This window comes from Tigriopus californicus, chromosome 4 (genome assembly GCF_007210705.1).
Source record: "Tigriopus californicus strain San Diego chromosome 4, Tcal_SD_v2.1, whole genome shotgun sequence".
NCBI lineage: Eukaryota > Metazoa > Arthropoda > Copepoda > Harpacticoida > Harpacticidae > Tigriopus > Tigriopus californicus.
The window spans coordinates 6,940,454-6,954,850 of NC_081443.1; the positions used below are offsets into that span (position 1 = coordinate 6,940,454).

Genomic DNA, 14,397 nt, shown 5'->3' on the forward strand with positions numbered 1-14,397 from the left:
CCCCCCCCGTAACACGGCAAACATTCCCTCACTTTCAATTACAGCCTAGGATCTTCCCACTATCAAGAAATATAGTATATAAGAGAAAACCTTGCCGCAATTGTTGTCTTCGTTGGCAATCGTTGCTTTTAGTGATTTGGTGAAAGTCTCGCTTGATTGTGTGCTCATTTCATAACAAGCCCTCTATCTACTCGAACTAGAGACTACTGGTACCTTGGAGCAAGACGCCTCCAGGATGTGTCTGTATCTCTGCAGTTTGCACGTACCGTAATTGTTCAATGGGAACTCTAGATTTCTGGTCACATCAAGACTTCTGCCCTGTAGCTATGTGTATGTGCCAAGTTACCGAGTCGTTTGGTCAACAACGCTGGGTAAAACCTCACACATGTCCTGAAGGAATGAACCAAACCAAAATGTTGAAAACTTGAATCTGAAGGAAAACGCCGTCATGAAGAGGAAGTGAGAGACAAGCGAGCGAGTCAAGTTGAGCTGAATTTGATGGCTCCTCGTGGCACTCACCGAGGATGTGGGGCATTCTTTTAATACGCCATTGACATGTCGTAATGGACTTGTAACCTTTTAATCCAAGAATCAGAATGGAGGTATTCGCTTTGTATGAACGAAAAAGGGACCCTCCCCATTCTCCATTCCAACTAACCAACTTGAGCCATGAAAGCTGGACCTTTGAGGCGGAGACTTACTCCGAAACTAGGCCACACGGGGACATTAGGATTCCCATTGTCACGGATCAACCGTCAAGGAGATAGGGGAGAGCGGCGACATTGCTCTCTTCGTTAAGTTTCTTGCCTCCATCCAGGGCATGAACCTTTGAGGACCTGGAATGGCGAAAATCTCATCAGCCAGCCAGAACGAAATGGCCAGGTGAAGAATATTTGTCTGAGCCACAGAAGGGCTACTGAGTGGTGAGTAGAGTACGGCCTAACTGACAGACTGACTGACTGACTTACTGGCACACTGACAGATAGAATGCCATGCTATGCTATGCTATACTATGCTATGCACGCACATGGTCAGATCATCAAGACCAAGTTCAAAGTATCAGGCATAATACCAAAAGACGATCGATCAGCCCTACTCACTTCGGTTGAGAAATGGAGGACACAGGAAGAACCACCGACGGAAAGAAAGAAAGTTGAATTGGTTCATACTTAGTTGTTTTACTTTACATGGAGGAGGGAGTAATTAATGGTGGGAAAATGTGGCACCAGAGGGGGAGGAAGAAAGAATGCTGGACAATCAAGTGCGACGTAACCGAGTCTTGTTGGTCAATTTGATCTACTACATACGTACATTGTACGGAAAGAAAGGAGGAGGATCCTTTGGAAACAAAAGTGCCAACCCACACAGTGGTTAAGATTCGAGATAGCATACAGTAAACAGTAGATACGTAGATGATGTAGCAATGCAAGACGTGACATTCGAACCAGCCCGTTTGGTCCTTTCATGTGACGCATTTCTGCGCCATGACGGGGTGCCTTGTTCGTATCTTTCCATTATCCGAGCATTGCAGACCTTCTTCAAACAATTATGTACAGTGCATGGGTGCAGGGTGACATTTCGTGTCTTCGCACAATGCCAGTTATTCCGAGTTCCTGCACAAAAGTGGATAGATAACGCACTGTAATTTGCAAATATCACATGAAGATCCCAAGCTTGCACCATACCGAGGTGGTAGATCGTTGATGATTACCCTGTTATCTTGATGTTGTAACATGCGTATGATTTTCCCCTCTGAACCAATATTTCAATGAACGTGCTCGAAGAGCTTAATCACAAAATCATAGAACGAGGAGGGCTTCTTGAGCTGTTGGGTGGCAAATTCCATGTACAATCGAGGGCAAAGTTTTCTCCCAACAACAAAAAAGGTCAACGAGGTCTCTCACTCTTCCGTTTCGTGTTTCTATTTAAAAGCCCCGAATTTGAGGAAATTCGGTGTCATTTAACTACGTCTACCATCGAGTTGAGAGACGCCAAGCTAGCACTTCCATCAGAAAAAGCCAAAGAAACTCTGTCAGCCCAGAAAGGAAAATATCCTAGAGACTCCTCTGGTCTCTGACGGAACCGAAGGCAATTTTCAATGGGTTTCACTGGCTGGTTGGTTTTATGCACAGACAGAATTGCGTATATTTGCAATCTCTTCGCGATGAACTTTCTTTGATCTCGTTCCGAGCAGGAAAACCCCAGATCTGCCCGTGTTCTGACAAAAAGTGGGGCGCCGATGTATCACGTCTTCATGACAGGTAATGACTCCTGCCACCATTTTAACACTGCTCCCCATTTTATTTGCCTGTACATACAAGTCCTGCAGTACCTACACTGCCACAGTTCCATGAACCTTGTAGGAAAGAAAAGAAATCCAAGTTTCGCTTCCGGTGGGTTGCCTCAAGTTTACTTGTTGGTTGGTTGGCAGAACATGTACGAGTACCGACAGAAACACATTGTTCAGACACATACGTAGTAGTCTCTGTGTAACGTCAGATACTTCGACATGGTGAGCAAGGCTCAATGAGCCCCGTTTTCAAAGACCTCTTGGGTTGGCTTGAACTGAGTGGTTTGGAGCGCATGAATTCATCGTTATGGTACATTTAATTGAAAGCCTCCCATTGGGTTGGGTGTTATGTTGGTTGTTGCTTTCATAGGGAAAAGATGAAACAGTTTTGCTCCTAGTCATCCGTTGGATGTGAAACAATTATCAAGGGTCTTTGGTGGGCAGGAAAATGATTTCAAAGCATGATTCTCAACGATAAGGCTGTTTTCTCTTAGTTCTCCAATGCCTACCTGCCTTTTTTTGCTACGATTTCGGGGCTCACATTTTGAAGCCATCTAAATTCAGCGATTGATGACTGATCACACTCCCAAACTTGGGATGATGATAAATCTTGAGCCGACTCGCCAAATGTACGAACTTTTTGTGGTTGTCATGATAATTGTGGTCGTGGGAGGGTGTTACTAAAACATCGCCATGATGATGATCATCATAACGATCATCATCATCATCATTGTCGTCGTCATCACCCTCATCATCCTCTTACGCTGAACAGCAGCACGCTTTTAAAAAGCCTTGAACTGTAGCCTCATAGCATCACTCAAGAAGACTTGAAGAAGATCCCAACTTCGCCCCAAACGACCCACAACCATTGCATAACTAATCACCCGAGCATCATATTGGAGACCACCACTTGGGCGGGGGGGGGAAGAAGATCATCGGCAACCAGCCAATTAGTGCTCGCTACATACCTACATACCTACATACCCACATTCACGTACTGCTCATTCCGCCTGGTCAAAGAGGGAGCTTTGCCAATACATTCCAATCCAATTCTAAAGTGGTGCCCTCTTGGATCTAGCGCAGCTTTGACGAAGCATTGGGTGCGATCCTCGTGATGATGTGAATGAACTCTAAACAAATCGCCCAATCGGGTGAGCATATTTCACCCATACATACACCTGCCAGATTCATCGAGGCCTCATCTTGAGAGACGGAATTCCGAGCAGAATAAACAGTCTGGTCGAGAAGTGCTTGAATAATATCGGACAGTCATATTCGAATATGGCAAAACAACGGGGGGTTAGCAGCCCATGTTGCCTTGGGGATTCATTCGAGTTGGTCTGAAGAGGCGAGTGGTGGGATTTTTGTGTACAAATCGATTCAGGTTTACCTAAAACGATGGATTTGAATGACTTATTGTTGCCATCTTATGGCTCTACCCAAGTTCATTCGTCTTGAAGTGGATGGAGTGGATGATGGCTGCTGACGGTATTCCGTATTCAGCATTCTTTTCCACGAAAGCGAATGCCTGCAATGTCACTGAAAGTTTGTCCAAAGATTCAAACGCCAGCTCAACTTTCGAGAGAAACAGGTTCTTGATGATGAAAAACTCATCTCCGTTTTGACCATGGATTTTGCACTCGAGTAAGTGTACCGACCATCGGCTACCTAAGGATCCTTCTTTACTACAAAGAGTGTATCGGTATGAGCGTTTAAATGGCACAGTGGTAGTGGAGCTTACCTGTCACAACGAGTTTAGGCACTACTCAATTCCAGAAAGTTTGACCATGACGCGACTTTGGGTAAACGTGTGTATTGATCCCCGGTTCACTCACTCACTCACTGCACAAGAGTGTGTATATCTGTTCGAGCATCGATCGTCGGCATCGATGGCTCCAATGTTCGATCCTTGGCTTCAAGGCAAAAAATGATCCGATTAACAATGTGTCTCACATTCACAAGGAAGTGAAGCCAGAAATTGCAGATACACTCACAACAAAGTCACTGACATATTCACTTGGATATCCTTCTCCGCCCGTGGAAGTTGGCAAGGCACATGAACAACTATAAACTCGATGTCGATTCAAGGCACATTACTTATTGTGTCGCAAAGAGTCGTGAGAAATCTTACCGCTGTGACATCCGATCTTACACTGCTAGTGATTAGAATGGTAATGCGAGCGCGCTTTCACGTGTAGTGTGTGGACGAATGGGACAGAACCATCCAAAGATCTATCCATCCATCCATCCATCCATTCGCTCGCTCTCTCTCTCTCTCCCTCCCTCTCACCCTCAGTCACTCACGCACATACGTACATACACATGTGCACCTACACGCACACACTCACACACTCATTCTTCACATACTAGTAAGGGAGCAATAGGTAGTCTCTACCTAGTATTGGTACACTCTCTTCTAAAGAGTGGAGGAGACTCCTTGAGGTGCCTGCATTTGAACCGCAGAATTGGTGCCTACCGCTAAATACTGCCACTAAAGTTCAGGTCGACGGGGCACAGATCCTCGTGACCAAACTCTTTGCGAAGACTCCGAGGAGTCAGGTTGAACCTTAAGTTGAAAACCTAATGCCTGCTTGGATCCTCTCAATGGAATGCTTCTTGTGCTTTTCAAAACTTGAACCCTCGCCTCTAAGGCGGGTGAAGACATATTGCATGGTTTTGGACTCGAGGGCTTCTTTACGTACAATAAAGAAGATATGCCCCTTCGTTTGGAATGAAGGTCAAGGGAGTTTTGGTTCATGATTAAAGAGGATCAATACGTAGGATGACTGGTACGGTGGTTCGATTGGAGCAAGGAGCCATTCATTATTTCGCACTTAATGGAGTTTGCGTTAAAGAATCAAGTAAACAGGGTTATGATTAGAAAACGAATCAGACTAGTAACTTGAACATTCTGGATGGATTCAGTTCTGGTTGCCGGCTTATCGAGCAAGTTTGCAAGCCGGGAATTTTTATCGTCTATCAATAAGTTTTTTTTTTCTTCCAGCTCTTTTTGGAGGATTTTCAACAGATGGAATACGAAAACATCCGAATCTAATGCAAACCACCGGAATTGCCCTTAGAAAGAAATGAATCAATAAGAACCGTAGGCTCTCTTTTCCGCTCTTTTTTACTAGCCTGTGGCTTTTTTTTCGCTCTTTTTGAGACAACATGGGTGATGTTGAAAGCGGTATTTTCAACGTTTTATGGTTTGAATATAGTATTAGCCCTCACAAAATGTCGATGACCCCATCATTTGGCCAATCACTTTGTTGTTATTTATTGCACCTAGTCAACTGCATGTAAAATGAGAAGTAATACGTTGGGCCTCCTAGTCTGCTTCATTAAGCTTAGTTTTTGGCTCAAGGTACAAATTTGAGAGGGCGCTTTCGTGCGCATTGTATTTTGCGAGATTGGCGTTGACATGATTCTGAACGTGATAGTGAAAACTTTCCGAGGAGTAACATTTCTGGCGAACTGCCAAATAATTTGGTACTGGAATTTAGTCTCAGGGCTGTAAACACCCTTGTATGCTCTTTCTTAGCATTCACTGCTTACACAAAAGGCAATGACTAATTGTGTAAACGTTGGGTCAGGCATTGAAGTATGGACGGGGACGTCAAGGATGAGAATGAACATCTCAGATTCGAATTTAAAGTTCTGGCTTCTGCCTCACCTGCCCAACATTGCCATGACTGCGCATTTCAGATTTCATTTCAATCATAGAGACTGTCCAGAAGCTATGAGTTCTTAAAGCTCATTGTATGCTTGTACTTCTCGTAACTTTTTGCATACGTTTTGCTTTGCCAGCCTAAGTAGGCAAACAACTCTCTTTGATTAGGACAGTGCAAGACAATTGACGCCTTTAGTAGTTCCTGAGTCTAGGGATTGAGGCCACCTGTTTATAATGTTGCCTTTAGATAGAGACATTTAGATCATTTACACATGAGAGTCCATTTGATATGCACAACTGGGTTTGAAAGCCACCATAATGCAAGGCTTGAGACACCCAAAATTTAGTGTTGATATGAGCAAAGCTCTTTAGAAACAGCAATTACTTTTGCTCTAGGTATTTGTGTATTTGTCAATACGGTATATTTATGACCTGACAAGAAGATTTCTAGCTGGGCTCTATTTACCACTTAAGTGGTCTATAAAGTAACGCTTGCTGTAAAGCAAATTTAGCCTACACGAAACCATAATAATACAATGAGGGGGCAGCTTTTAACGTCATGGATCCCAGACGAGCAAGTTTGGCGTTGGCAATACATTTGTTCTATTTTGACTGTGACCTTTTCAAATAATTTTTTACTCAAAACCACCCGAAAAGAAAACTTCTCCAATTTGATGATACTATACCCAAAGACCCGAAAGTGAATGCTAAAAAGTGCCCTTTGAAATATATTGCGTACTTCAATGAACTATGCAAGAGTATTTAACTACTGAAAACTTGTTGCTCTTGGATCACTGACGTGAAGAAACATTCCCTTCCGTTAATATGATTTTCTGAAATAAATTTCAGTTCCAACCAAAAAACCATATTTATACTTCGCTGAACGTGAAGTAACATGCCAATGCAGAATGATTTTAAGCTTTCAAAATGCCTTGCACTAGACTTGATATTGGACTTTTTAATTCCATCTTATCCTCAAGTGTAGATTACAAATCCCCCTCAACATGAATCAGCTACATCTAGATAAAGGCTTAAAGGAAAAAAATGGCTTATCGGTCCGCGTAAAACACTTCAGCAAGGACAGCACAATTTTGAAAATCTTGTCTGTGATATCGATTAGAAGTAAGGTGCCACGACATGGCGTTTTCTAATCAAAGTGACTGACAAAATACACAATACTCTCTAATTGAGCTTGCAATCAAGATCAAGTCGATTTTTTCTATGACCCATTAAGTGAGGTCAATTGAAATCAGCTACCCTTACTTTATCTTTCACGTGTGCAAAGATTAGGAGAGGAAAAAAATGCATCCAAGTGTTAAATAGTAAGAACATATGTGTCGAGGGACATCCAACACTTGGACTGAATTTTAGTGACTTCTTAAAAACAACATTCACTTTCACAATAAAAGTTATTTAGAGTCAGCGGCTAAAATGTGATTAATAAAAGCAAGTGAGTGAAGTTCTCTTTAGTGTTTGATAGCGTAGCCAGTTCAATTCACGATGAGCTTGAACGTTTAAGGTTGACTTTAAATTTCAACGGAAAGGAAAGCGGTGAAGAAAAGAAGCAGAATACACTGGACGGATGTAATCTCATCTCGTCCTTGAAAGCCTTGTAAGGGCTGTTGGTTTGATATCCATCGTCAAGGCTTTAAGTTCCAAGGAAGAAGTTCGAAAACTTGATCTGAAACGAACAATTCTTTCGAACTCATGTCTAGTGGCCAATTCAATTTTGAGGCAATTTTGTTAGGTTGAGCAACACCACCAACTACAGAGAAAAAAAATACCATTGCTGAGGATTATTTTCCACTGACCTGAGTTATTCTAATATTCATTGAGCGATTAGTAGAACTGTGGTCCGGTGACGTCATTAGTAGACCTAAAAAAGCCAAGACCTGAAAAGAACTTATCATGATAACTTATGTTATTGTATATCAGAATTTCTTTAACCGTTTGGTCATTTGGGTCCAAATCTGTTTCCTTCTTAGCTTGTTTTTTTTCCTTTTTGGGGACTTTTTTACTCACTTACATGCTGCATGATCAGATGAGGAATTGAACCTAAAATTAATTTGGGTCCTTCTAATTAAGCTGGAACGTTTGGCTTTGGTTGAAGGTCCTTTCAGTCTTTTAATGGTTAATATTAATTGACTTTATGAAACACATCTTGCTTAGTGCGAAAGTAAGGACTATTCTTTGCCAAAAAGAATGATTTTGCTGATTTACAACGGTAGGAAATATTTAGAATGCCAATATTCGGTTACGTGAAAAAAATGGAGCACCAAACACAAGGATTCTTCCCGGTCAAGATAGTTCAACACTCGTACTTTTCATGCAAACAATGCCGACCATATGTTAGAAAAAAACGCTTAAATAAGAAAATATGCGTCAGTTTTTCTCAACTAAACAAATCTTGTCATGAATTAGTCCAAACGAAAAAAAAAGTTACAAAAAAATCGACTATGCTCATTTGCATCCCCACGCGACCTTTCTGTATTTGAAATTTTAAAGAGATGCAAAACCTAAAACCTAAAGACTATTGAGGAAATTATTTCCAAAAATGAATTCATACTCACGAATCCACTAAAAAAGAGACCTTCTTAATTCTAGATAGTGCCTGATACAAGTGGAACTGCATTTCTTATTTTCCATCGAGCATGGACCATTTGTTGATATGCTAGTGCATCCTCTCTTGTAAGTGTTTGGCAGATAATTTACTACTATCACTTTTTGCAACGGTTTACATAGCCGTGCAAGAGAGATTGGTGGAATACGAGTACGTTTGTCAAACACCATAAAAACTTATCTGATAAAACTTCAGGCATATCGATGGTATCGACATCAACAGGTTACAAGTTTGTATCAAACCAAAATTACTCTAAAGTCCATCGGCCCTGAGATGAAGGCGAAGGGTTCAAAAAAGTCCAAAAGACAGAAAAGCACATCCAACTATCAAAGTAATCTAAACTGTAAAATTCCAGCTACCCTCCAAGTATGACTTGCCATGTAGAGCATATTTGTCAATGATAATTTAAGCAAGTTTCGCTTCCCCACCATCACGTTATCATTCTCAAAGTTGTATTTGCTTCATTCTAGCAACATCCGAAGCAACATATTCACGTGGAATTAGTCCGACCATCTACGCACATACCGAACTGAGAAAACATCTTGGCCACACTGTCGCATCAGTTGCCGTCAGGCTCTTAGCTTAGTCACTTCTCTCAAAACATAAAAAACCTTCTTCAACGACATGAAGGTGTATGACACTCTGCGAACTTGACGCCTTCTCTGCACAGCTGGTCTTCAGTTTCAAGCTCCTCAGTCGAAAATACCAAGCAATCTGCCATCCAGGGCCCAAGATTGCTGAAAAACCATGAAGAGCTTGTTCAGTGACTTGTTTGGTGCGATAGTTATTGCACTATTTGGTTTGGGTTGGTTCGGATCTTCTATGGGTATGAATCATACATTGAAGATGGGCGTCTAATGTGAATATTGGTTCGAGTGGTTTGCATTTCTAGGCGTTCCTCATCCGGTTACGACTACACCACCTTCAGACACAACCATTGTCCCATTGCTATTGGAGGGTTCAGATCTACCTACAGTGGATTTATCAGGTTGAGTGAATCTAGCCGAAACTTCCTTGCCTCTGACAGATATTTTTACCTCATTGAATTTCTCAGGTCGATCCAAAGCTTGTGATATCGTTATTGGGATCGATGAGACGTTGTGGGAGAAGAATGATCGCAATTTAAGTGCATTGGTCGATCTCCTGCAAGATCATGTGGATTTTGCCAACCGAGTCTTCACCTCACAAGTGATGACAGAGGAAGCCGGATTTGAGGATATCTATTTTCGCTTGAGTCGGGTTCAGATCATTTTTGGCTCTTGTGCCGGGTTTGAGGTGATTCTTTTAGAAATTGAGGCCGTGTAATTTCCCAAGAGTTTAATTTCGTCTCTATAGGATCGCAATTGCACGAATCACCGGGATGAATATCTGCAAAAATTCGGCAATAGCTACTACTTTCACGACGCCTGTTTGGGCTACGTCTTCACTTATTTGGATTTCCACAATGGGACTGCGGGTTTGGCTTACAAAGGTACGGCTTGCTACCCGTTCCCCGCTACCAATGTTAAAAGTCAGAATGTGGGGTTCATTACGCTGTTGAATTATGGCCAAGATCGGCCATTGGAGGATTCTCGGATCACTTTTGCCCACGAATTAGCGCACAATTTTGGAGCCAAGCACGATGACGAGGTGGACAACCCCGAATGTGTCAATCAAGGCTTCATCATGGCGGAATCCGATGTTATCGAAGACATCAATGGTACTTCGGTCAAGGGTCCGGATGAAAATAAGGAGGTGTTCTCCTCTTGTTCACTAAAGGACATGACCGATAAATTGAAGGAGATTAAAGCTGATAGGTGAGAAACACCAGTATTTACCATCCTAATTTTCAACAGAGTATCCAAACCGTTCCTCCTTACAGAGAGTGCTATATCAATGCACCGTATGAGCCGGATCACAAGCCCGTGATCTCAATCTGCGGCAATGGCGTGGTGGACGAAGGCGAGCAATGCGATTGCGGTCACCACTACAACGATTGCCATGATGCGTGCTGTTATCCTGCTATTATCAGTCCGCCGGATCGCTATGCCAATGCCAGTGCTGTGCCGTGCTCGACAAACGAGAAGCGTTCGTGTCTGCATCCGGTGGGATTAGTATTCGGTGTGTACGTGCCACTGGTTGTGATATTCTTGGCCACCATCTTGGGCGGGGTTTTACTCTCGCGTGATTGGCGAAATAGTAAGCGGTGCTTCAAACATATAACACATGGTCATGTCCGAATTGTCGGGTAACGTCGCAAAGTTACGAGTCAAAGAAGGAGTCCAAACCCATTCATAATGCTATTTTATATGATCAAAAAATATTGACGGCAACGAATTACGGATACGAAGAGCATTGAGAACATTTAACTATACTTGAGTATTAGCCTAGAAGTCTTTAAGCCTCAGTTAACAAATATGACGTGATACCTCTGTGATTACTCAACGAAATAAGTCTGTATCTGTATTGGCATTTGAGAATATCCAACTTTTCCTTTTAGTCAATAAATCTAATATTCATTTGATTTCTTTACCGCATGTATAATACACGAATTTCAAAACATTTGAATTCCCATCCGCGGGGATAAAAGCCACTAAATGCTAAAAACTGATCCTTCTTCGTTTGTGCCATATTTGTTAAAATTTGAATTGTGCTGATGTTTATGATCAAACAAGCAAAGGCTGGCGGTCGAGGACTGGTCAAGGACTGAGACCAAGTCCATCTGTCCAACTCTATTGAACAAGAATAGTAAAGAATGCGACGAAGAGTCAGATTTGACGCTCTGACTTTATGTCATGTTATATATTATATGTTATAGTTGTCTTCTAACAACCCCTTATCTTTCAAACTTATTCACTTATGCACGAACTTTAAACACTTTATTCCGAACCAACCATATGTTCAAGGACTAAATCGAGCAGCTTTTTGAACTATAAAACTTACCAATGCTTTCATCACATTGGGTATATTGTTTTCGAAATAGTGTATCGCTTCTTTTTTTGACTGACAAGGATCTACTTATACAGTCCGGGTATCCAAAAATATAACTTACATTTAGTCAGAGAGCTTTAACCACAAAATAAAAGAGAGCTTTGGCTCGAATGTATTGTTACCTAGGATTTGCACCGAGATTAATAACCAGACGTTTTTTTGCAAAAAAACTCTGTTGGATGTGGGATGATCTTTTTGGTTGTTCTTTGGCTTTGTTTCCTTGTTGTCTGATACGTTTTGAGCAACTTCAAACACTTTTGTGCGGTTTTTCCTCTTCATGAAAATATTGTGAAATCTCGTCCCGAACGTGAGTTATGATATTTTTGACATATGATATTTTTTTTTTTTTTTAGGAAAATATTTTTTATCCTTATTGGGTGACCTAAATTCCTTACAAATAAAAAAAGAAATTATTATAAATTACATTAGGAAAACATTGTTGTTGAATTAGACTTTAACACAGACTTGTAGAGATGTGGACTGCGAACGGAAGCCAAAATTTCGTACCTCCAAAACCGTTATTCTGATTAAAACCAAGCACTTCATACGGCCATGAAATATGGCTGAATAGATGAACTTGGCCAAATTTGAGCGCAAACCTACGCTTAGGGAACTCAGGAGACATAACCAAAGTTATGTAGTAAACACTACGTAAAAATAGAACTTTCGGTTTGCTCTTGACAACATAACTTTGAAACGATCCACTTTTCAAGTTACTGATGTAAAAATGTCCTACCTTTAATTGAGAAGATCTAAGTTTCTTATTTTGTTACTTTAATTCGAAAAGTGGCTCAGAGTTGCTATGACCAAGAGCAGGCCGATTTGGCGGGAAGCTCGTTCATATTTCTGGAAGTCCGTGACTTCACTCATTTGGGTAGCATTTCCAATAAGAAGTAAAGCGTTTCTAAAATTGAACACGGGAGCGATAAACTTTGATAAGTCCTTTTCATTGAGGGAGACAGCGCCCTCTGCTTCGTCTAGGTGCGGAAAAACAAACGCAGAAACGAGACAACACTCTCTAAAATGTCAGGTTTATCAAGGGATTATTAGATGAAAAATGTATTGCCAAAGTATTATGATACCACGAATAACCCGAAAACTCATCTGGGAGACCTTTTAAATCCTTTATGGGTAAAATATCGAACAATTATGACTTGTAAGTAAGAACTAAACAGGACGTTGTATACTGTATTGTTGATAACACAATGACACTTTTGTAATAACAATTTCTAACAAAATAGCGCTCCAAAAAGCACAGCTTCACAAGTTTTTGATGACATACTTTGAAAACATCACCACCTCTTGACTTAAATTTACTTTTTTTAGAACAATTTAATGGACAAAGACAATCACAAAAAGTCTCTGGTATGCTACAAGTACACCGCATATGGCTCCTTGTTTATTTCAATTCGGAAGTCAACAGTGTTTATAATTCTAATTTTTTAGGATTTGAAAGGTCTTTCAGAAAAGTTGGTGGTCAATTTATGGTGTTAGAATGTATCAGTAATTAGTTGTTCAGCGAAAAACACCTTGTTCAAATCAAGCATCTTAGAGCACATTCTCGTCCTTTAACGTTTGTTTGTCTGCAAGGAGAAAAGGCAGGGGAGAATGAAAAAGACTATTGAGTCTTGTTTAACATTGGGATTGGGCTCAATTTCAATCTCCAGATACTTTTGAAAAATCTTATGCACCAGATACTAGATGTATGTACACAAAATGAAATAGCAAGTATAAACTTTCCACCTTGAAATGCTGACAATCCCAATCCTACAGTGATAAGGAAGTCCACAAAAGAGAGAAAAAAAGAACTTTAATATTTTGCACTCAGCAAAAGTATTTGTGAATTAATTTTGTCATTCTTTTCCATAGATGCATTGCTTTTTGGTTTATTAATTTGAGTGAATATCTATTACAGTCAATCTTTACTGTTTGTCATGATTTAGATAGTTCAGTTTTGAAAGTTATGGCCGGTCTTTGCACGTTACCCAAGACTGTAATAGCGATAAGTAGCTTTTTCTATACTTTATAATGTATGATAGCAAATTTAAGCCTACCCATTTACAGACCTGTGTCAATTAATTTATGCATGTAATGAATTACAATTACAAATACATGGGCTTGAAATATAATGAATTACAGGTATAAATACATGGGCTAGAAATATATATATATATTTTTTTTCGTTGGTTGGGGGTGCTAGGGTTGGAGTGTGCACCTTGCCCGGCCAGCAAAGCCAGCCATCACATCATCCATGTCCAGTATCAGTTTTGGTTCTCCGTCTGTGGGCGTAGCTAGCATATAAAAGTTTTCTTGAGAAATGATTGCAATAGAGAAGTGTAAAGATTTGGGATTTCATACTTGTGCACCCTCTGGTTTTACCATTAAGTAAGTGTCACCAACTTCTAACTGATGACAAGATGCTGGTACCAATTTTTGGTTCGCCATTATTGTATGTTTTTGTCACTTGCCATGATATGACATCTCATGAATGTTGGAGTTAAATGGTTCAAGATAATTGTCGAACGATATCCTACGATGGCGAACAATATGGTCAATGAAGATTTGGAAGCACTGGATGTGCAAAAATCATGGTAGTTCTTGCCGCGATTGTGGCGCAGCCTGGCTTCCCCACACAGCTGAAATCCGAGTCAGCTCTTTACACGTCTCTATTGCAATTACTTTATTTTCAAACTTGTTCAATTACAATCACAAGTACTTTTCAATGATAGTTCAATTACTTTCAATTACATTTCAATTGTAGTTTCTTTTCCTTTTCTACAAAATAACTATGTCTTGCGGACTCCATTTTGATCTTTTTTGGTTGCAATTTACCCATAGGCTTGATGA

General features: G+C 40.7%; 2 protein-coding genes across 4 annotated transcripts in view; one reads left to right on the top strand and one right to left on the bottom strand.

Moving 5' to 3' along the window:
• The window catches only part of LOC131879486 (uncharacterized), a 22,152-nt gene extending 17,589 nt beyond the window's left edge, over positions 1–4,563 (bottom strand). The window contains exon 1 of the mRNA XM_059225832.1: positions 4,032–4,563. The gene's annotated coding sequence lies outside the window, so the exon portion shown is untranslated. The remainder of the gene's footprint in view (positions 1–4,031) is intronic.
• Positions 4,564–7,260: 2,697 nt separating this feature from the next.
• On the top strand, positions 7,261–11,083 carry LOC131878914 (disintegrin and metalloproteinase domain-containing protein 10-like). Of its 3 annotated transcripts, XM_059225065.1 has the most exons (7): positions 7,370–7,410; positions 8,565–8,648; positions 9,051–9,406; positions 9,473–9,568; positions 9,635–9,855; positions 9,916–10,376; positions 10,442–11,083. In XM_059225065.1, exons 3-7 carry the CDS (start codon positions 9,328–9,330, stop codon positions 10,809–10,811), a joined length of 1,227 nt encoding a protein of 408 aa, XP_059081048.1. In that variant the 5' UTR covers positions 7,370–7,410; positions 8,565–8,648; positions 9,051–9,327; the 3' UTR covers positions 10,812–11,083. The 3 variants fall into 3 exon arrangements, with proteins under 3 accessions (XP_059081047.1, XP_059081048.1, XP_059081049.1); XM_059225064.1 differs by lacking the exon at positions 8,565–8,648 and having other exon boundaries at positions 7,261–7,410; XM_059225066.1 differs by lacking the exons at positions 7,370–7,410; positions 8,565–8,648 and having other exon boundaries at positions 8,946–9,406.
• The last annotated feature ends 3,314 nt before the right edge of the window (positions 11,084–14,397 follow it).

What these genes read in the sequence shown, in the direction of transcription:
- LOC131878914 (XM_059225064.1), top strand. Translation starts at nt 9,328, where the DNA reads ATGAAGAGCTTGTTCAGTGACTTGTTTGGTGCGATAGTTATTGCACTA. An exon ending in TTGGTTCGGATCTTCTATGG is followed by an intron (nt 9,407 to 9,472) that starts GTATGAATCATA and finishes TTGCATTTCTAG; the next exon opens with GCGTTCCTCATCCGGTTACG. An exon ending in GCTCTTGTGCCGGGTTTGAG is followed by an intron (nt 9,856 to 9,915) that starts GTGATTCTTTTA and finishes TCGTCTCTATAG; the next exon opens with GATCGCAATTGCACGAATCA.